This window comes from Brachyistius frenatus, unplaced genomic scaffold (assembly GCF_029030835.1).
Source record: "Brachyistius frenatus isolate BFR_SWC_R1_liver_20210118 unplaced genomic scaffold, ASM2903083v1 Contig_12, whole genome shotgun sequence".
Classification (NCBI taxonomy): Eukaryota; Metazoa; Chordata; class Actinopteri; family Embiotocidae; genus Brachyistius; species Brachyistius frenatus.
Genome location: NW_027210611.1, coordinates 3791604 through 3811963, shown reverse-complemented (window position 1 = coordinate 3811963; position 20360 = coordinate 3791604). Strand labels below are relative to the sequence as shown.

The 20360-nt window shown below is 43.9% G+C and overlaps 3 protein-coding genes across 11 annotated transcripts; 1 reads left to right on the top strand and 2 right to left on the bottom strand.

The window, feature by feature from the left end:
* Positions 1-295: 295 nt before the first annotated feature.
* On the top strand, positions 296-9115 carry eef1da (eukaryotic translation elongation factor 1 delta a (guanine nucleotide exchange protein)). Of its 8 annotated transcripts, XM_069692298.1 has the most exons (11): positions 334-395; positions 848-869; positions 1872-1905; positions 2723-3316; positions 4157-4274; positions 5317-5373; positions 6426-6507; positions 7097-7188; positions 7612-7812; positions 8115-8309; positions 8990-9115. In XM_069692298.1, the coding sequence occupies exons 3-11, from the start codon at positions 1892-1894 to the stop codon at positions 9026-9028; spliced, it is 1392 nt and encodes a 463-aa protein (XP_069548399.1). In that variant the 5' UTR covers positions 334-395; positions 848-869; positions 1872-1891; the 3' UTR covers positions 9029-9115. The 8 variants fall into 8 exon arrangements, with proteins under 8 accessions (XP_069548395.1, XP_069548396.1, XP_069548401.1 ...); XM_069692294.1 differs by lacking the exon at positions 848-869 and having other exon boundaries at positions 296-395; XM_069692295.1 differs by lacking the exon at positions 1872-1905 and having other exon boundaries at positions 296-395.
* Positions 8990-14649, bottom strand: LOC138617351 (tripartite motif-containing protein 16-like protein). Its single transcript, XM_069692293.1, has 7 exons — positions 13938-14649; positions 12342-12428; positions 11985-12218; positions 11118-11277; positions 10963-11013; positions 9852-9911; positions 8990-9753 (listed from the first exon to the last, which is right to left on the bottom strand). Exons 1-7 carry the CDS (start codon positions 14505-14507, stop codon positions 9221-9223), a joined length of 1695 nt encoding a protein of 564 aa, XP_069548394.1. The 5' UTR covers positions 14508-14649; the 3' UTR covers positions 8990-9220.
* A 40-nt stretch (positions 14650-14689) lies between these two features.
* Positions 14690-20353, bottom strand: ftr67 (finTRIM family, member 67). Of its 2 annotated transcripts, none has more exons than XM_069692304.1 (7): positions 19663-20353; positions 18402-18491; positions 17956-18189; positions 17682-17841; positions 17458-17559; positions 16242-16340; positions 14690-15291 (listed from the first exon to the last, which is right to left on the bottom strand). In XM_069692304.1, the coding sequence occupies exons 1-7, from the start codon at positions 20257-20259 to the stop codon at positions 15224-15226; spliced, it is 1350 nt and encodes a 449-aa protein (XP_069548405.1). In that variant the 5' UTR covers positions 20260-20353; the 3' UTR covers positions 14690-15223. The 2 variants fall into 2 exon arrangements, with proteins under 2 accessions (XP_069548405.1, XP_069548404.1); XM_069692303.1 differs by having other exon boundaries at positions 14692-15291; positions 18402-18497.
* Between the last annotated feature and the right edge of the window lie 7 nt (positions 20354-20360).

Here is a 20360-nt window from a genome sequence, read left to right as displayed (position 1 = left end):
GTCAAAACGTCACGAGTTTAAGTGACAGCGGCCGACAGCTACCGTTAACTGAGCGGCACGCACAGAATCATGGGAAATGTAGTCTTTTGGCCCAAGTGGATCGTACCAATCTCAGACGATGTTCAGCTCAAAACGTGAGTCCCTCTTTAAAGTCAGGATTCATAAAGTGGGACTAGTTTCCTTTTGTATTATTGTGTTATTATATTTTGTATTAACCTTTAGGACATGTGAAAATCACGGATGAAATCACTACAAAGATAACGTCGCCGTCCCCCCTACGCCACTGAACAATACAGGCTACCCGGTAATGCGAGCCCTCTTCCACCGTCGGATTACAGCCGAGGCAACACGTAAAAGGACGATACCGAGTCATAAAACGTCGAATAAAACCAAAAGTAAGTGCTATAAAGTTCTATTTTTACGACCAGAAATATTGCAGAACGTGTACTGTTTGTAAAAACCCGCAAATTGTACTCCATTTGGCGTTTTTTAGCGCCACGTGGTCAACTGAACTTGCAAGTTGGTGGGGCTGTCAAAAAAAAAAAAAAAACTTGCGTAACGTAAGTTTAGCAAAAGTCGGGTCTGAACAAGCAACAGATGATTCACAACACGGGGTTATTATTATCATTACTTCCATTTCAACTGCGATATACTTGTCTGGTATCGTATTTTAAACGTCCACTTTTTTTTTTTTCCAATTATTCTGCAGTGACAATTTGCTTTGTCCGATGGTGTTTGTATCCCCCTCCCCCCCCCACCGGCCCCCCTTTTATAATAATAATTAATTTGATATAATTCAGCGTATAAGAATGTGTTTATCATCTCTTATTTCTGTGTTGGGTGTTAGCTTCCTATTCCAGTTCCCAAAGGTGAGTGTTGATGTTGAAGCTGCTTTTCAGCTGATGCTCTTAACAACAACGACCCGGTTCGTTGCACTTAGTTGCCAGTTTATTGAATGCAAATTGTTCAAATGAATGCCACGTATTTACAACTGCCTTGTATTAAATGCCACCTTCACGAAGGCTGAAATGTGTCTTTTAGTGCAATTTCAGATTTGGTTTCCATTCAGCTTCAATATCATTTTGGAGGATGTAGTTTGGGAAATGTATTTTATTATCTTTAGGTTGTTTCTGGTATGCAACTCGTAGCCATTTTTTTTTTATTATTATCGTTGACTAATCTGCGGATTAGGTTCTGCAATATCAATATATTGTGTAAGTGTGTGTGGAGTAAAAAGAAAAGGAAAAAGCCCAAGGCGGAACCTAAACGTAGGCTATCCATCATTAATCATGGTTTACCACCAGAAAACAAAAAAAAAAAGGTGTTGCAGGCACATATTTGGCATTTTTGCTTGAAAAGTGATTCAAACCATTTATTCTCTATTGATTGATTTTAATTGTTTGAGCTCAATTTTGATTTGGCAAAATAGTAGAAATACCTTTTAAATTTAACTACATTTTAACAGTTCCAAAACGACAGCCGCCAACATGATCTTTAAGTTAAATTGTCAATGCATATCAGAAATAGTTTCCAATGAAGATAGTTGGTAATGTTAGCTAGGTGTACCTAATAAACTGGCAAACCGATGGTTATAGCTGCACTAACTGTTCCTCAAGCAATGCATCACCCATGTTTTTAAATTAATGTGCAGTTGTTGTTTTTTTTTTTTTTAAGTTGTCTTATTTTATGCATGAAACCTCACGAGTGCCGTCAGCTTGTGATGTTTATAACTACATTATGTAGTTATTTATGGAGCTTTTTTTTTATTATTTTATTTTTTTACTTTGTGTATGTTATGATAGCATGTCATTTTACTTTTCACAGTAAATAATAATATTATATAATATAATCAATATTCAATTCCACAATAGGCAGCCTATTATCCTCCAGCATGCCAAAACAAAGGTGAGCCGCCCACTGCTGCACCGGTTGGGTTACCGGGTGTTTCAATAGGAACAGCTTGACATATTTAATCCATAAACTCAGTGTTTCCTCATCATTTGGACACCGCTGCATCTGAAAGGAACCGCCTTGTTGTAATTGTGCAGAACACCTGTAATTATCTGGGTGATATATATATATATATATATATTTCTCTGCTCATTTCAAGTTGAACTTGTAAATGGAAACCGTTTCTTGATCGTTATTTTAGAAACGGTCAAGTTGCACGGGTTTTAAATTTCAAATTTCAAATGGGTATGTGAGGAAACGCTGCAAATGCATCCTAATCGAAATGTTTGCCATTTTGACCTGCCATTTGTGAGACCCGCATTAGATCTTGCCGTGTTTGTCTGCTTTGCTTTTTGAAAGACCAATGTGAGATTGATCATCGAACTGTTGTAACGTCATGGGGGCAGTATACCACATCAACAAAATTAAATGACCTGCTACCTACCTACAGTAGATGAAGCTCATTTCTGGACTTTTCCTTTTTAAAGGGTAATAAAGTTTTTGGATATTTCTGAGGTAAATTAGGCTCTTTTTTTTTTTTAATTTATTAATTTTTGTATCAATCTGCCGACTCTTTGCTTTCAAGACGACATCGGCAGCACATATCAGCGGTTCCATGAGCTTTCCCTGATGTTTCTAACCAGCGAGTTTCATTGCAATGCTAACTTCACACTGAACTAATTAGGCTCGAGCTTCCACTTGTTGCTTCTTTTCTCTCCTTTTATAAACGTTTGACACACGAGTGAGTCGTGCGGACACCCCCTTTCATTAGAGAAATGGATCAGTCTTGGCCAAATCGTCAGCAAAGAGGAGCCCCTCAAAATGCCGCTCCAGCGGGAGGCGTCAGGCAGGGTGAAGTCCCCGGTTTGGAGAGAGGCATCATCAGTGGCGACAACATCCAGTTTGGGAGGCTGAGGCATCGCACGCGTCCGCCTCATTCGGAGAGCCACAGCTCCGGGGCTGAAGAGGAGCGGCTGAGCTCCTCCGCGGAGGCGAGGGGTAAAAGCCCCGTCCGGCAGGGCGCGCAGGCGGAGCCGACGTGGTACAACCGCCGGGCCTACGAACAGGCCGAGGGCAGCTACCATCGCCGGCTCACCTCCGACGGCAACAGGCCGCTGTCTTCCTCGCCGCGGAGCCCGAACACCAGAGGATCCTTGACGTTCCACTCCAGACGCGCCCACGGCCAGCAGCGGGCCCGGGGGCTCCCCGTCACCACGGTGAAGGCCTCCGGTACCCCTCACCGTCAGTTCAGTAGAGGCCGCAGTCGCACCTCCTCTGAGACCGAGCAGGGCGGCAAAGGCAGCTGGGGGCCACACCTGAGGAAGACGGGCCTCTCTGAGACGGAAAGCAGGCCCAGATGGGACAAGTATGACACCTCTCACACAGGAATGGGAGAGACCGGATGTGTGTTTTCAGTTTATTTAACAACTGATTTTATTTATTTTTTTAATTTTGTTGTTGTTGTTGTTGTTGTTGTATGTCTGCATTTTTGTTTGGCCTTTTTCAAGCTAACTTGTGTATCGTGTTAAAACGTTACAGCGGAAGGGAGTATCTTGGTATTTAGTCTGACGTCAGTGTCCCAGAGTTTGTGATGTACAACGTATCTGCAGTCTTTCGTGTCCTTTCAACGTGTCGGATGATAATACAATAAAGTGGGTCTCTGCTACCACTAAGGGGGGTTTGTTGGCAGGCGGCGACCGGCCTTTTGTTCAATAATCCAGACTTTGCAGACCGGGCAACTCTGTTTGTGTGAGGAATGTGTAGATGTCTGACCGCCGAAGTAGCCCATCAGCAAAACGAGAAGGGAGGAGAACATGTATCCGAAAAGTTCTTCTCGCCGTTGTTGTTTTTATTTCCCGTTTACATCATTCCTCGCTTATTGTCACGTCAGCTTGCCGGCTGTATATAATAGAAAGTGTCTGTTTTACGCTTTCGTTTGTGTGTCTCTCTCTCTCTCTCTCTCTCTCTCTCTCTCTCCACCCACCAACTCCACCTGTGGCTCTGCATGCGGTTGCAAACCGTAATACAGCAACGTTACAGTCAAGCGTCTAATCAAGCCGTGTTCTGTCGCTCATTTCCTGTCACTGACCGCACCGGCTGCAACAACTAAACACCTGGTCATGACCACCGCGTCGCGGGCGAGCCGTCAAATACAGACCAGTGTTCTTGCGTTGTCTAATCGCTCCGAAATCCACTTCCTTCTCAGCACAAACATGAGCGGACTGCAGTGCCTCGCCACAGAGAACATCTGGTTCGACAAACATCGCTACGATGAATCGGAGAAGCACTTCTACGAGGGAGTCAACGGGCCTTCCACGCAACAGGTAGGAGAGCGTGCATCCTAAAGACGCGCAAACAACAACAAAAAGTTGCTTCGTCACCCGGATCGGTTGGTTTCAACATGCAGCCCGACTCGCGGCTCAGTGTCGATGAACTGAATCGGTCATTTAAGAGAAGGGCTTTCTCCGCCTCGCCCGCCGGGTCAAACTCTCTCCCGGCTGTCTTCAGCTCCCGCCGCCCAGTCGGTGGCAGCACAGCTGCCTTCCGGTCACTGCCCTGTTGGTTTTCGGTAATCGTCGCATCATCGTGGTCTGTCACCGCGCTCCGCAGTCCGGAGCAGCTGTGTGCATGAATTAAGCCACTCGATTTAGAAGTTGCTCTTCTGAGTGAGAGGGGTCAGGTGGTTCGGCAGCTGTCTCGGCGTCTCGGGCCGTCCAGACCTGCAGCAGCTCCTGGATTTTCTACACAAGCCTCTGAGAAAGAAAAAAAAAAAAAAAAAAAATTATAGCGTGCTCATATCCAGGTCATAAAGGGTTGTTTCACCAAATCACTAAAAGACACATTTCCAAAATGTGCGTAACCGTTAGTTCCGACATCAAATGCAACTCGATAACTCGGATCTGACAAAAACCCTGCGTGGGTTTTAAAATGATCATTTCTTTAAGCGGTCGTGTCGGTCTGAATGTTTCTTGAACAGGCCATCCTGGCAGCAGAAGTGAATTCTACACTGTAAAAAAAAAAAAAAAAAAAAAATGGACCGTAAAACCAAAGCGGCTAAAACTGAATAATAAACTCTGAAGACCTTCAGGATCGCTTCATATTTTCCATTCTGCCACTAGTAGCTGCTTTTTAATTCGTCGTTTGATTCAGCGTTGTACGTCGACGTTCGTTGATGCCGTTTTAAAACGTATCGTCCCGTGTTTTTACTTTTTTTTTTTTTTTAATTTTCTTCTTCCGACGCCGACACCTGTATGACATCTGTGTGAAGCAGTGCACATGGTAGCGAGCGTAGTGTCTGACTCTGTAACCTGCAACCTCTACTTCTCCCTCGCTACCCTCTGAACCTGCACGGTGACGTGGTGGCAGGCGAAAACGTCCGTGCAGCAGGCCAAAGGGCGCCAGCAGAAACGGCAGCACAGAAACGTAAGTCCTCCTCGTCCAGCTTCGCTGCTCGAGCCTGGCGGCGCTGCATGACCGAGACGGACAGACAGACGGACGGACGGACGGGCTGCGTGCTGCTGCCTGACATGGAGCGTGTTACTGTTACCATGGCACTGCGTGCTCTCGTCCCGTTTCACCATCTCACCAGCCTGCTTTCTTTTCTTTCTTTTTTTTGTTTTTTTTGATGCATCATGAACAATAATTAACACTGGCTCCGAATGCAACGTCGGGGGTCATAACGAGTGGTTCATAAGCGCGATTATTTTTTTGCTGGCGTGACCATGATCATTCGTTAAAAATGAACCCGCGGACTTTCGGAAGTGAACCATTTACCAGGAGTTGCGGAAAGTTAAATGAGACGGTCGGTACTTGTGTCGTATCTGCCTTTACTCGCATTATATCCAATTATCACCGTGCAAAACCAAATTGGTGTATATATTTCTCTTTTTACCTTTTTTTCAAAGCCAGTGGTTTGACCCTGCTTTCAGTATCTACGCTAAGCTAACAGACTTCCCGCTCCGACTGAAGTCAGTCCTCTTAACTTTCTGCCACAACACGGGCTAAAGTTATTAAACTGGTCGTATGACACATTTGTAATTGTGGGGGGAAAATGGGTTTTCATCAAGCGGGCGTCTGAGGGTTCATTTACAGGAGAGTTTAAGAGCTGCATGCTGATGTTGTAAACATCTAAACCGTTGTTCAGAGGGGGGGAGGGGGGGGATTTAATCTGATCACTGTGTGTGTGTGTGTGTGTGTGTGTGTGTGTGTGTGTGTGTGTGTGTGTGTGTGTGTGTGTGTGTGTGTGTGTGTGTGTGTGTGTGTGTGTGTGTGTGTGTGTGAAGTATGTCCACATCACTGTGACACATTTTAGCCCCGCATGGCTTTGTTTTTAAACAACACTTTTTCTTTTTGCTTGCTTCTTCACGTCAGGCTTGGTTTGGATCTCAACCTGGATGTTTATGGACTTGCTTTGTTACCATTTCAACACCTGCAACGTCACTCTTTTGCTAATGAATTTATGTTTATCTTCCCAGTCATCCTCGCATGCCGGAGGAGACCAGGAGCTGGTTTCACGCATGAAGAGCCTGGAGCTGGAGAACCACACTCTGCACAAAGGTGTGTGTGTGTGTGTGTGTGTGTGTGTGTGTGTGTGTGTGTGTGTGTGTGTGTGTGTGTGTCTGTGTGTTGAGTTTTTGCCCACTTCTTATGGTTTTACATCATTCATGCTTAAAGTGGTTATTATCCATATTTTTACAACCGTGAGTTAAGCGACAATGCGACGGGTTTTTTTATGTTGATGAACCTACAGGGAAATGTCTCCTGAATCTGCAGCTCCTTTTGGTTCTGCGGAGATTAATGGTGATTTATTTGAATATCTCTACAACGACCAAATTGTACACGACCCGCTCCGCACCGAGCGGCAGGTTCGAGACCGTTTTGCGACCCGGGCGTTCCAACCTCGGTAGGTTGTAGAGACCAACCACGGAGCTAAAAGACAGCGAGGCCTTAACATTCACCAGGTGGCCAGAAACCAAACAACCATTACATGGCCTCTCGTTTTCTCCCTGCTGGATGTGCCGTAAGCAACGGTTGGTTAGCAGCTTTAAAGGTGACATGTCTACACTCCCAACTTGTTTCTGCTGCACCCAAGTGGTAAAAAACTATTACTGAAGGTTTGAACTTTCCCAATGTTTTTGCTCGTCAGTGGTGGAGGACATGAGGGCAGCCCTGCTGAAGCTGGAGTCCAGAGTGGCGATGCTGGAAAAGACCCCGGCAGCAGCTGTGCCCTGTGCTAAGGTACATTAGGAGGAGTCCAGTGTGCATGAAGCGGACGTTCGCTGTGCCGATAACACGTTTGAAAGAAGCAACACCGATTGTCGCTCCGGAACTCTTTTGAAATCCGTTATCTTCTGTTAGATGACAGACTTAAGGCAGAAAAAAACCAAAAAAAAACGTTTAGTTTGCAGAGAAAATAATGTTTTTTTTATGTTTTTTTTTTTTTTTTTAGATTGTACATTTGTTTATTGTATTTGTTTTTGTTTGCTTTGTCTCGTTTTGTACTGGGAAAGACTTCGGTTTCCTTCATCCTCTGAACATAATCTATTGATTTTTGTCTTATTGTTTCCATATAACCGGGACGTTTCATTTGTGTGAAGATACATTTTTTTTTTTGCATAATTCCATGTGCCAACTATAATCCTTTTCAACCGCGTTGCTCAGGCCGCTCCAGTCAAACAGGTAATGGTGGAAAACGGCGGCGATGACGACGACGACGACGACGACATCGACTTGTTCGGCAGTGACGACGATGACGAGGAGGCAGAACGCCTCAAGCAGGAGCGCCTGGATGCGTACGCAGCCAAGAAAGCCAAGAAACCCACCCTCATTGCCAAGTCCTCCATCCTGTTGGACGTCAAGCCAGTACGTACCCGAACCCTACAAAAAAAAATAAAAAAAAAATAGCACGAATTCATCAACGAGAGTCGGTGACGAACAGTAAATCTTTTTTTTTTTTTTTTTTTAATTACACGATTCTCATCCAAATGAACCCAACTCTCTCCCAACAAAGAGTCGGAACACTACGTAGAACAATAGAATACACGCCGCGTCATTTGACTCCGGGGTTTCAAACAGCTGGCGAAATTTAGCGTGCAAAACACCCGGATCCCGCGTCCGGAGTTCAGTTTTCATAGTTTTCTCCCGTGTTGTCCGTGTTCGCTCAGTGGGACGACGAGACGGACATGGCGAAGCTGGAGGAGTGCGTGCGCTCGGTGCAGATGGACGGGCTCCTGTGGGGAGCCTCCAAGCTGGTGCCCGTGGGCTACGGCATCAAGAAGCTGCAAATCAACTGCGTGGTCGAGGATGACAAAGTCGGCACGGACATCCTGGAGGAGGAGATCACCGGGTTTGAGGACTTTGTAAGTAGCGGTCACTTACACTTCATATTGTGACACCTCGACACGTTTGTTTTTTGTTTACCTTCCAAACCTTTGAGACGTCCCACCCCCTGCCACTAGTACGCACACTTAAAAGAGACAAATTCTGATGAAACTTCTTGCGGCGTATGCGAGCACGTCGGATTCCACCCGCGCTTCCGAACGCGACTTTGTCCGCTTCGGTTTTTAATTCGGCCTCGGGAGGCAGCCGTGCGGGGAAAAGTTGTATCTCGTTGCGCTTTGCACACTCTCGCCTCTTTTGTTTTAGGTTTTTCTAATCTTCTTCCTTCTTAAAGAATATGTAAACACACCCGCGCTGGTTTTTATTCTGTGCAATCCAGGCTTCGGTGATCAGTTGTCACTGGAAGTACTTTGTACTCCATATCAAGCCAACCTGCCCTGAAATGGTTGACGGAGGATGATGTAGATACTCGTGTCGTAACTGCAGCTGATTTTGTTGCAGAATTATTTAAAATGATCCTCTTGTACGACCAGACAAAAATACTTAAATTGTCCTCTTCAACATTAAGGGGAAAACATGGCATCCTTAAATTACTAAAAGTTTTTTATTTTTATTTTTGAGATAAAATGGCTTTAACATGCAGTACATCTCTATAAACACAATATCTGGCCTGACGTGTTTGATTCTTCTTCGTCTGCAGGTCCAGAGTGTCGATGTTGCTGCCTTCAACAAGATCTAAGCTCCATCGTCCCTTTACCTGCTCCACCAAAGTGTTGCTGCTGCTCCCGGCTCGTGCGGTCAATAAAACCTAAGCTTCGAGTACAAACATCTATCTCCGTTTCATTATACAATTTTTGTCAAATGTTAATATTTTTGAGCCACATGTTCACAAGGTAGCCTGAAAACTGCTTTTGATGCACTGCAGTCGATTTCACACTTGAGGCGAGCACAGCTTCAAAGAAGAGCCCAACCCGACCCAAAATCCCGGGTACACGGGCTGGGTGAAGGTGGTCTGGACTTTATGAAGTAGAACCATTGCTTTAGACGCGTCATAGAAAGATAAAGTCCCACCGCTGAAATCCAGATACACCCCTATTCTGCAGCTGCAGGGAGCAGCGATGGCCACGCTCTCCTTGTCGTGCCGAAACGAGCAGACTGCGGCAGAGCAGTCGAGGCTCCAGGACCTGGAGTTGTGTCCCAGTTTACAGTCGCTCCCCCCTCCGCTCCTGGCCATGTTTTTGTAGCAGACACCGACGGAAACGCCCCCGTTTCCGGCCCACTCCACCTCCCAGTAGCAGCGTCCCGCCATGCCCGCTCTGCCCAGCACCTGGGCCCAGCTGGTGAAGCGGTCCGGGTGGTCCGCGCAGGGCCGCGGCTCCTGACGCGTGGTCACCCCTCTTCGCCCATCGGAGAGACACAGATAAGAGTTGGCCGTGTTCGGGTCCAGGGTTACGTCGTCGTAATCTGGACGGAGGAGATGGATGAATTAAAGAGTGTAATGACGGGCTGCGGGGTGGAGGGGGAGGGGGCTTGTCAGGTTGGAGCAAATATTTTGTACTCACGTTGTAGAAAGTCAGCTCTCGTCTTTGGTTCCGTGTTGCACGGTGCGTCACGGTCTTTAGCTGTTGAGATGGAGAACATAACCTGTTCAATTAAAACGGCAAGCGCTCGATACGGAGCGTCACGTGCTGCACGTCGGGGAGCCAGCGGGTCGGGGCATACTTCAAAAAAATTATAAAAGTCATACTAAAGCATGTCGTCCAAATTATGACAAAATAGTCATACTATAGCACGTCGTCTAAAATATGATTAAAAAAAAAGTCATACTATAGCACGTCGTCTAAAATATGATAAAAAAAAGTCATACTATAGCATGTCGTCTAAAATATGATAAAAAAAAGTCATACCATAGCATGTCGTCTAAAATATGATAAAAAAAGTCATACTATAGCATGTCGTCTAAAATATGATAAAAAAAAGTCATACTATAGCATGTCGTCTAAAATATATAAAAAAAAGTCATACTATAGCATGTCGTCTAAAATATGATAAAAAAAAGTCATACTATAGCATGTCGTCTAAAATATGATTAAAAAAAAGTCATACTATAGCATGTCGTCTAAAATATGATAAAAAAAAGTCATACTATAGCATGTCGTCTAAAATATGATAAAAAAAAGTCATACTATAGCATGTCGTCTAAAATATGATAAAAAAAAGTCATACTATAGCATGTCGTCTAAAATATAAAAAAGTCATACTATAGCATGTCGTCTAAAATATGATAAAAACGTCATACTATAGCATGTCGTCTAAAATATAAAAAAAAGGCATACTATAGCATGTCGTCTAAAATATGATTTAAAAAAAAGTCATACTATAGCATGTCGTCTAAAATATGATAAAAACGTCATACTATAGCATGTCGTCCAAATTATGACAACAACAAAAAAATCACTATAGCACGTCTTTTTTTCATAATTTGGACGACATCCTACAGTATGACTTTTTTTGATCAAATTATGAAAGAAGTGTAAATATAAGTTGATTAAATACAGTGGACGTGAACAGGATATTTTTCACGCTTTTCGATTATGTAGGCAGCGAAGCAGATTGTATCTGCTTAAGTGGTTCCTTGACCGTTAAATGTTTTCCAGTGGAGGACCCACATACCTTTAGTCTTTTCAGAGTTGCTCAGATTGATGGTTTCCTTCAGTGAAAGTACTGGAAATGCAGACGAACAACAATCATTCGATATATATATATTTTTAAATGTACCACAAAAAAAAAAAAATCATCTTCGTGGCATTCAGCTGAGAGAGACGCACCTTTATCCGAGATTCGGTTGAATTCTCTTTGAAGTGTTTCATCCAGACTGTCCTTCAGATCGGGCAGGGCCCCTCTCATGGTTTTATACATCATGTAAGGAAGTGCATCAGTGCCGGGCGGCTCCACCGTCTTTGTAGGGAAATGAAGGGACTTGCACTTCTGCAGTGAAATGCAAAACAACCAAGTTACAGGACAACATTTGAATGTAAACACAACCAGCCTGTATCACTGAGTGGGTCACAGAATAGTTGTGAACATGGGCGTAAATGGCCTTTTTTTTAATTTTTTTTTTGCCTATACGGAGAAAATACCAGTCTGTTCCCCCCCAATATAGAGAAGAAAATATATTAAATATATTCTACTTTTATGAACACCGTCAATGCTTCCGTCTCTTGTTATTTATTTGCCGTGTATTTTCAATTTATTGGCCGTTGCAAAGGAAAACCTAGTTTTAACACGATTCGACTCGAACCCGAAACAGAGTTTACTGTAACATCCACGTGAACTTAAAACTGGGAAAGCAAATTTTCTGAACGCTCCCACGCTTGACGTCTCGCATCAAGCAAAGTCAATTGTTAAAGAGATTAACGTTCAGATTGAAGTTGACGAAATGTAGCTGACGAGTGTGTCCCGATTCGGTTCGAGTTTACTCGTGGGGACGCGAACGAATGCAGTAAGAGAGCTGTAATCTTTCCCAACCGTGAACGCGGCATCATCGTACAATCCACTAAAAGGTGGATAGAAAAGGTTATAGAAATAAGAGCGTGCAAGACCCTTTCCAAATCTTTCTAAAAAAAAAAAAAAATGACGAAGACGTGATTTCCCGCGACCCGCGTTTCCGGCTCGGGTGGTCTTTTCTTTCGTACCTGGAGGAAGCGGATGTGGTCCTCGGTGCGACAGAGCTTCTCCAGCTCGGCGTCGGTTCTCCTGAGCTCGGCCATCTCCCTCCGGATCCTCTCGTGCACGCCCTCGGCCTGACCGACGGCCGCCCTCTCCTGGACTCTGATCACCTCCCTCACCTCGCAGCTCTGTTTCTCGATGGATCGGATCAGCTCGGAGAAAATCCTCTCGCTCTCCTCCACCGCGGCCTCCGTGGAGTGCTGTTGGAGGAGAGGGCAACGTTTTCCACTCCAGGAAATCATGCACGCTTTGGATTTCACGCAGTACGTCAACAACCTTTTTTTTTTTTCTTTTTACAGCTCCTGTAATGGAAAAGCACTCACCTTGATGTACCTGATAACATATCTAAGTTCCTTCTCCGTGTCCTTCAATTTCTGCACCGACTTCAAAGAGGCTTCTTGGAGTTTTTTCTAAGAGAATACAAAAGATGAGTATCAAACGGAGCACTCCCTCGGGCTGAATAATATTTCCGCAGATGACTTTCAGGACGAAAAGTTCTGATTTCACTTATCGCAAGATTGGATTATGTTGGAAGGCCTTTGGTGTAACATCCGAGGTCCATATGTCTTACGGGACCGGGCACAATTTACTCTCCCCGTGTTGAATATTTGAACTGCTGAAGCCTTTACAGCGGGCTACAAAAGATGCATCCTTCATCTCAGACACCACGTACGCTAATCCGTTGGGTCACTGCTGGCGTTGCAGACAGAATTAGATTTGAGTCGTAGGAATATTTGCTTTTAAATATGCAGCAAGTTTTAGAAAGTAGAACCCGGAGATTTTATGTTGCACATGCAAACGGGGAATTTAAAAAAAAAATCTGAGCTGGCACTGAATTCAGAAAGGTTTGGTGCAGCAGAAATCTCCGGGAGATGAAGCTACGGGTGCTCGCCGGTGTTAAAAAAAAAAATATACAACAACAACAACAACAACTGGAAGTTAAATAGCGATAACTGAGAAATGATCAGAATACTTCGCGCCAATTGGCCAAAATTGATTAAATGAATTGAGACCCATATAGATTGATCATTTAGCCAATTTCATTGGCTGATACTGTTCTATCACAGCTACGTCAGTATTGACGTATGTTGTCCATGTATGAAAAATGTGTGTACTGTTTTTACAGAACATAAAGAGAAAGATACTTGGGGAAATGCAGAATTCTTTTATTTATTTATAGTTTAGCCACGATTATTAGGTTCCTCGCCATCGGATAATAAAGTTTACTGTCAAACTTGCACAATATCCTGCCTTGATTACATATTTGTCACAAGTGTGTGTTATATTTAAAAATAAAAAAAAAAATCTATTGGATTTTTGTTGTTGTTGTATTTCCTAATATTTACATCCAGGCTGCAGCTTTACACTTACTGGACACGAGAACGGTATTGAGATCAACTAAATGAGTTGTTCAGTATAATCATAAATCAAATGGACTTTGTGCTGCGTTGTCGTTGCTCCGTGTTTCTAACTGTCGCACAGTTATCTTGTTTGATTATATGAACGATTACAAGTCGTAAATACGGGACTTCTCTCCAGCTCTTCTGTCAGTCACACACTGTTTACGCAGCACGAGGTTAGATAAACCTGATGACGTCACAACAACATCAGCGTTATTTTCTCCGATTTCACAAAGGGTCCCTCAGCACCATAAATAAATAAATAAATAAATATATAAACCACAATGTAACTTTTCACAGACTGAAGAGAACCGATCATGACTTTCCACATGTTAAATCTAAATACTCTCTAATCTGTGGATCGTTTGAAAGCAGTAATAAAAAAAAAAAAAAAAAAAAGTAAAATCTGGTTTTAGTTTGAAATAATCCGTTTATAAACACATCTGAACTGTAAATAAGTGATTTCAGGATGATTTTTTTTTTTTTAATTATTTTTTTAAAGAAACCGTTCCCACCCACCTGTTGCGTGTTTCTCTCCTCCGCCGCGGACACCGTATCGTGGCCTTTGTGCCTCTCCTTCACGCACTGCGAGCACACGCCCTGCTGGTCGGTGTGACAGTACAGCCGCAGCGTTTTATCGTGCTGCGGACACAGCTTCTCTCTCGGCGGATCCGAGGCCGCCGCCGCCGCCGCCGCCGACCTGTGGCTCTTTCCGCGAGCGCGTTCCTCGTGGACTCTCAGGTGAGCCGCGCGGTGAGACTCCGAGCCCGCGAGGCGGGATTTAACAGCTCCGCTTCTCCTCCCCGCTTGTTCCGCCGGTTTGGCTGCGGCTCGAAGTCCGCTCCGCTGGAACGTCTCCACCACTTCGGCCAGAACCGTGTTCCTGCTCAGCAGAGGTCTCGGGTTGAACGCCTGCCTGCACTGAGGGCAGCTGCGCTGGCCCTTCCGCTCGGCCCGGTTCCAGTAGTCGTCGATGCAGTCCAGGCAGTAGCTGTGTCCGCAGGGGATCGTCACCGGGTCTCTCAGGACCTCCAGGCACACCGGGCAACAGAACTGGTCCTGTTCTATAGAAATAGTTGCCGCCGCCATTTCCGGGACACTCTCGAACTGAAAACTTGGGAGGGCGGGGCGGAGATGGGCGTGGTCACACAGGTGAGCTGACGACGTCACCCGCTGCAGCCTGAAAGCCTCCAATCGCAGCCAGCTAAACTACAAACAGGCCGAAAGCACACGAACGGCGCAAAGAGCAGCCTTTAAATGTGACCCGAGAGCGCTGCTTGTTTTTGTGCGTGAAGTCAACCCTCTGCAAATAAAAACCACCTGTGAGCCAGTTTTCTTTTCTTTTTTTCTTTCTTTTTTTTTTTCTTTTTTTTATTGTCGGTGGGTCACAAATAACAGCATTGTCTTCGAGAGATAAGTGATTGTTCTTTAGAATTTTGGTTAAGAATAAAAAATACTTTTAAAACCATAAAAACTAATACTGTACTAAATCTGATGATGTCCAGATAAATACTGAAATTATGATTAAAAAAAAGAAAAAAAGTAGTGAGTCTGTCCTACAGTATTTAAGTACAGTAAATACACCGTCAGTGAGGTTTTCTGTGGCACGTTGGTCACGTCACTCCCACCTCCATTGTAATGTAAGATTCAAGTAGCTGGTAATGAAAGCAATTAAATTAATGGCAAAGGATGAATTATTTAAAATGTCCAATTCAAGAGAGACATTGCTGATCGGCTAGAGAAGAGCACTCCCGTATGATGACGTTCAGCCCGTGTCGCTGCATGTGAAAAGTGGAGTTTGAAGTCTATTTCCTCCTGGGGTGAGCGCGGCGCTGGAGGTGTCTCTGTCTGGATCCCGAGGACATTTTGGAGCCTGCGAAAACACAAAGAGGGAAGTGTCTGTCTTCGGGACAAATGTGACGAGGAGCAGCTCACAAACGCGTTTGTAAACGTAATCTGTATGAATTGCCAAGTCAACTTTGTATTACTTACATTATTACAAATAAAACCAAACACTGAATAACCGTTTGAAATTAAAAAAAAAAAATAATAATAAAAAAAAAAAACATTAAATTACTCAACAACAAAAAGTTAGAAAAAACATAAACCCTTTTTTTCTTTACTCTGACTTTTCCTTCACTTCGACACCAAATGTCATCATATTTGGATGCACACCAGAAAGTTCCTCAGGCTAAATTTAGAACCACGATAACTTAACTGGAGGTAAAAATAAAATAATTTAAAAAAAAGTCAATCGTGCTGCTCTTCTACACTTTCCAAATGTTATCAGACTGGATGGATCCAATTCTGACAGCGAAGTGAGTCATTTCACGGAAGTTGTGACAACGTTTCTTTTAAATCCGCCATTTATCAACCAGTTTCCAGCTTCAACAGTAGACAGAAGACCACAGCTGAGCTTATAAGCGTGTCAATGTTTTTGTAATTACTCTCATTGACAGAAGGGGGAGACAAAAGGCTCAAGAGCATAAAATCAACAAACAAGAGGATGACGGAGAAGCACAGAGGGGGAAACTGAGTGACGGCTATTTTAACAGAAGCGGTCACTCAAGTTTTTAACCTCAACCAGCGACAACGTTTGCATCAGTGAATACATTCAAGAGATATAATATGTAACACTCAGGATACATTTTGCGGCCTCACGACTACTAATATTCCTAATAAAGTACATTCAAACTGCAATTGCTTCTTTGTCTGAGTCAGTAAAACATTTGTGGTATGATTTTCATTGGGTTTCTTTGTGTAAAAAAAAGGGGCTCCACACACTGTTAAATGCTCCATTAATGCTGTAACGACTCTATTTACCAAATGGTGAAAAGGCAAACGCGGTCACGGCAGGTGATGGGGTGCCGAACGGATGCATTAGGCTCACAGGACTTTGGTCCAGGTTAAGTTGGGGGATGCCTGCGAGAACAAAGACGGCAAAGACAGTTAGTGCTAAGACTCAGCCGTCCAGTCTGTCAAGAGTCCGCAGCAAACTGTACTGCAAACAAACCCGCTGAGTAAGCTGTTTCTGCTGCGAGTTAATGGGGTTAGCATGGGGTGTTTTTTTTTTAGGAGAGCAATTAGATGCTATACAAAAAGTTGACAAATTATACATACACGCAGACACTGGTGAACAAACTATACAGACAACAACACCATAAACAACCCAAATACAGTCAGACGAGCAGTTTTAGTTAGTTACATGTTCACCAGGTTAAATTTACTGTGAGGCTTTTTATTATTATTACTCTGAAAGCAGTTTAATGCTTGTCTCACTTTTATACCAACCAAAATATGAAACATATCGATGCGAACCGGTAAGGTCTTGAATTAATAAACATATAAAAGCACATACAGAACAACTTATTTCTCATATTATTGTTTACCAGACTAGAAAAAAAACACTTTCAAAGAATAATTCAAACTTCGATTTGTTTTGGTAATGTGTGTTTTCAGTCAAAAACTGCCACTTATTACCTGGGAATTTCTGCTTTTGTCTATTTTATATCAGTAATTTTTATATTTTTGTGTGTTGGAGTGTTGATCTGAGAAAGCAAGATGTGAAAACATCATCTTAGACATTTATCTTTACTGTTTTAGGATACTTTATAGACGATTTTACCGTTATTCAATCAAAAAAAAAATAATGGAGAGGTGAATTAAAAATGTAAACAACTTTTAGTTTTAGCCCTAATGTATTTTACTTTTAAAGCCCCAAATCAGTCTGTATAAACAGTACAACATGAGACACCCTCATATCACATGAGAAAAAAAACTCCAGAAAACCCTTAAACAGGAATACATAAAGATAACACAGATGTTTGTCAGATATAAATCCTGAAAAGCTAAACAACAGGTTTAGATGTTACATGTTTGTTTACATGTTTGAGATGGATTTAAATTCCCATTTAACTTCTTTGACTACAAAACAAAACAAAAAAAAAACAACCTTTGGGGTGTTTAACCACCTGTATAATAAGCTGTAAATGTGACTTTCCTACAAGGAATCTTAAAAGACAAACATGACCAGACTCACATATCGCTGCTTCCATCTGTTCGGCTGATCCAGTTTCACCGGGCGGTGTCGTGTCATGTTGGACCGCGGGAGTCTGAGGACCTACAATTGCCATATCTCTCACTGCAAAAGAGAGAAATGTGAAATCACATAAAAGTTAATTGAATAATTTATACATTTATATCACGTAAAAAAAAAAAAAAAAAAAAAAAAAGGGCAAATGTGATGTAACCCTTAGGATCTACCTCTTTCATAAATGCTGACAAATCCTCCCTGACAAACTTCCTGCAGCAGTCCCTTGAAATCGGCCACAGCTGTCATCACCGGGACGAGGGTCACGTTGGGGTCAGTAGTGACTGAAGGCGAAGCCGGCAGCACAGGTGGAGCATGGAGGGACTGACAGCTCTAAACACAGACAACAAGAGAGAGAGGGTGGGGGTGGGGGGGAGAGTTTGTTAAGTCAACAACCAAAGAGTCCAAAAAAACCCAGGAAAAAAAAATAAAAGTGTGTGGCCGTACCTGAAGGAAATGGACGGGGTCCTCAGTGTGGGACAGCTTGTCCAGTTCACCCTCGTTCTGCTTCAGCTCAGCGATCTCCTTCTGGATCCTCTCCAGCAGCTGCTCGGCCTCGCCGACGGCCGTCTTCTCCTGGGCTTTGATCAGCTCTCTCACCTCGAAACGCTTCAGCTCTATCGACCGAATCAGTTCTGTGAAGACGGCGTCGCTCTCCTCAGCTGCCGCCCGAACCGAACGCTGGAGGGAGACAGCAGACAGAGTGAAAAAAAACAACAACAAAAAAACACGACGGCTTCACAAGAAACAGCTGGAATTCACAAGAGCGTGCTCGCTGTGACGTTAATAAAAAAAAAAAAAAATTTTTAAAAAAGGCATGTATTGAACTGGAATGTGAGAGAGATTAAACCGGTTTATGATCTGACTGTGAAACGCGGGATATCAGCACTCACAGTGAGGGAGAAAATGGCCTGTCTGAGCTCCTGCGCCTCCTTTTCTCTCTGCTGAATCCTCAGATGAGAGCGTTGCTTCATGTCGCCGAGCTGTGTCTTAAAAAAAAAAAAATGTTGGAAATATGAGGAATTAAAGTCCCTTTGACTGAATGACAGTAACAGACACATCATTCTGTGCTAGATTTTGCAGATATATAGACTTGATGTGCTCAGACTGAAGCTGGCATCCAATTCTGGGCCTACGGGGGAAACTTAAAGCCTTAATGCCTACATTTCATTTCATAGCACCTGACATGTTCTATTTATCCCAAGCTGAATTTTTTTTTTGTTGTGTATATAGTTTTTGTGTGAGTGTCATTGGTCTTACTAAAAATCTTTTTATCTATCTTATTTTATTGTAAACGTATTTGTAATTTTTTCTGATTGTGTGCAGCTTCCCCCCCCCCTTTTTCCTAACAGTGTTTCTGTGTTGCTGTGACAACTACATTTCCCCACTGTGGGATTAATACAGTCTAAAGTCTAATTACCAGTTAGTATTACCAACCATTTAAACTAGGCAGCGTAGTTGGTTTCCCCCCCCCCCTCCTTCCACATTGCATGTGACCGGGTCTCAACTAAAGGCTACTGTTAAAAAAACGAATCAAACCTTGATTGGATCAACAGAGAGACTCCAGTTTGAAACACACTTGTAGATCTGTGAAATACTTGAACACACGGTGTGAACCACCAAACAGTTTGGAAAGCACTTGGTGTCATCTTTAACAATTTCGCTGCGTTTTAATTTATCCATCGAGCCAGGTCTTCATTTTGAAATGTTAGTCGAGTAGAAAGCGAAATACTCAAGTAAAGTACAAGTACTTCAAAATTGTACTTACAAAACCCGAGTAAAAGTAGCCAACTTTCCACAACTGTTTAAAACCTTTTTGAATGATTCATGAAACTTGCATTATTTTTTTCAAGAACAGCCCCCCCCCCCACACACACACACTTTTTAGACTACATAACTTTTGCATTTATCCATTGGATACATAAATACAAGTTATTAGCACATAAGTTGCACGAAATAAAAGCTAAAGCCACTTTTTTTTTTTTTTTTTTTTACCTTGGTCTTTTATACCTAAAGTAGTACAAACAGGAGTTTCACGCTGCTGCTGCTACTTTTGGAGGACACGGTATATAAACCTAAGAGAGAGGGCGGGGGGGGGGGGGGGGGGCTTCTTTTCGGGAAGCCTCGTCTGGAGTCGCTCAGGTGACGCGTTACCTGCCGCTGCTGTATTTCGGCCTCGGCCAGCACCGTGTCGTGTCCTTTGTGTTCGTCTGTCAGACACAGGTAGCAGATGCAGCGCTTGTCGGTGCGGCAGTACACCTCCAGCAGCTTGTCGTGTCGGGGGCAGATCGTCTCGTGGAGCCGCTTGGACGCCGACACCAGCTTGTGTTTCTTGAAGGCGGTCGAGTCGTAGTGAGGCTGTACGTGGAGGTCGCAGTAGGAGGCCAGACACACCAGACACGACTTGACAGCCTTGTTCTTCCTGCCGGTGCAGACGTCGCACTCCACGTCGCCAGCTTCGGCGAAACTTTGGTCGGCGGGCGCCGGGGCCTCCTGGAGCCCCGTCTTCTTGAATTTCTCCACCACGTCGGCCAGCATGGTGTTTCGAGCGAGCGCCGGCCTCGGGTTGAAGTTCTGCCGGCACTGCGGGCAGACGAAGACGCCGAGGTAGTCGTCCTGGTCCCAGTAGTTCTGGATGCAGTTGGAGCAGTAGCTGTGTCCGCACGGGATCGTCACCGGGTCCTTGAGCACGTCCAGACATATGGAGCAGTTAAACTGGTCCTTGTCCAGGACCAATCCGGCCTGTGCCATCGTCGAAAACGCCGAAGAGATCGAAAGTAACCGAAAACACAGGAACCGTGATGGACACAAACATTGACAACTGCTGCTGCTTTGTTTACAGGAAGTGGAGG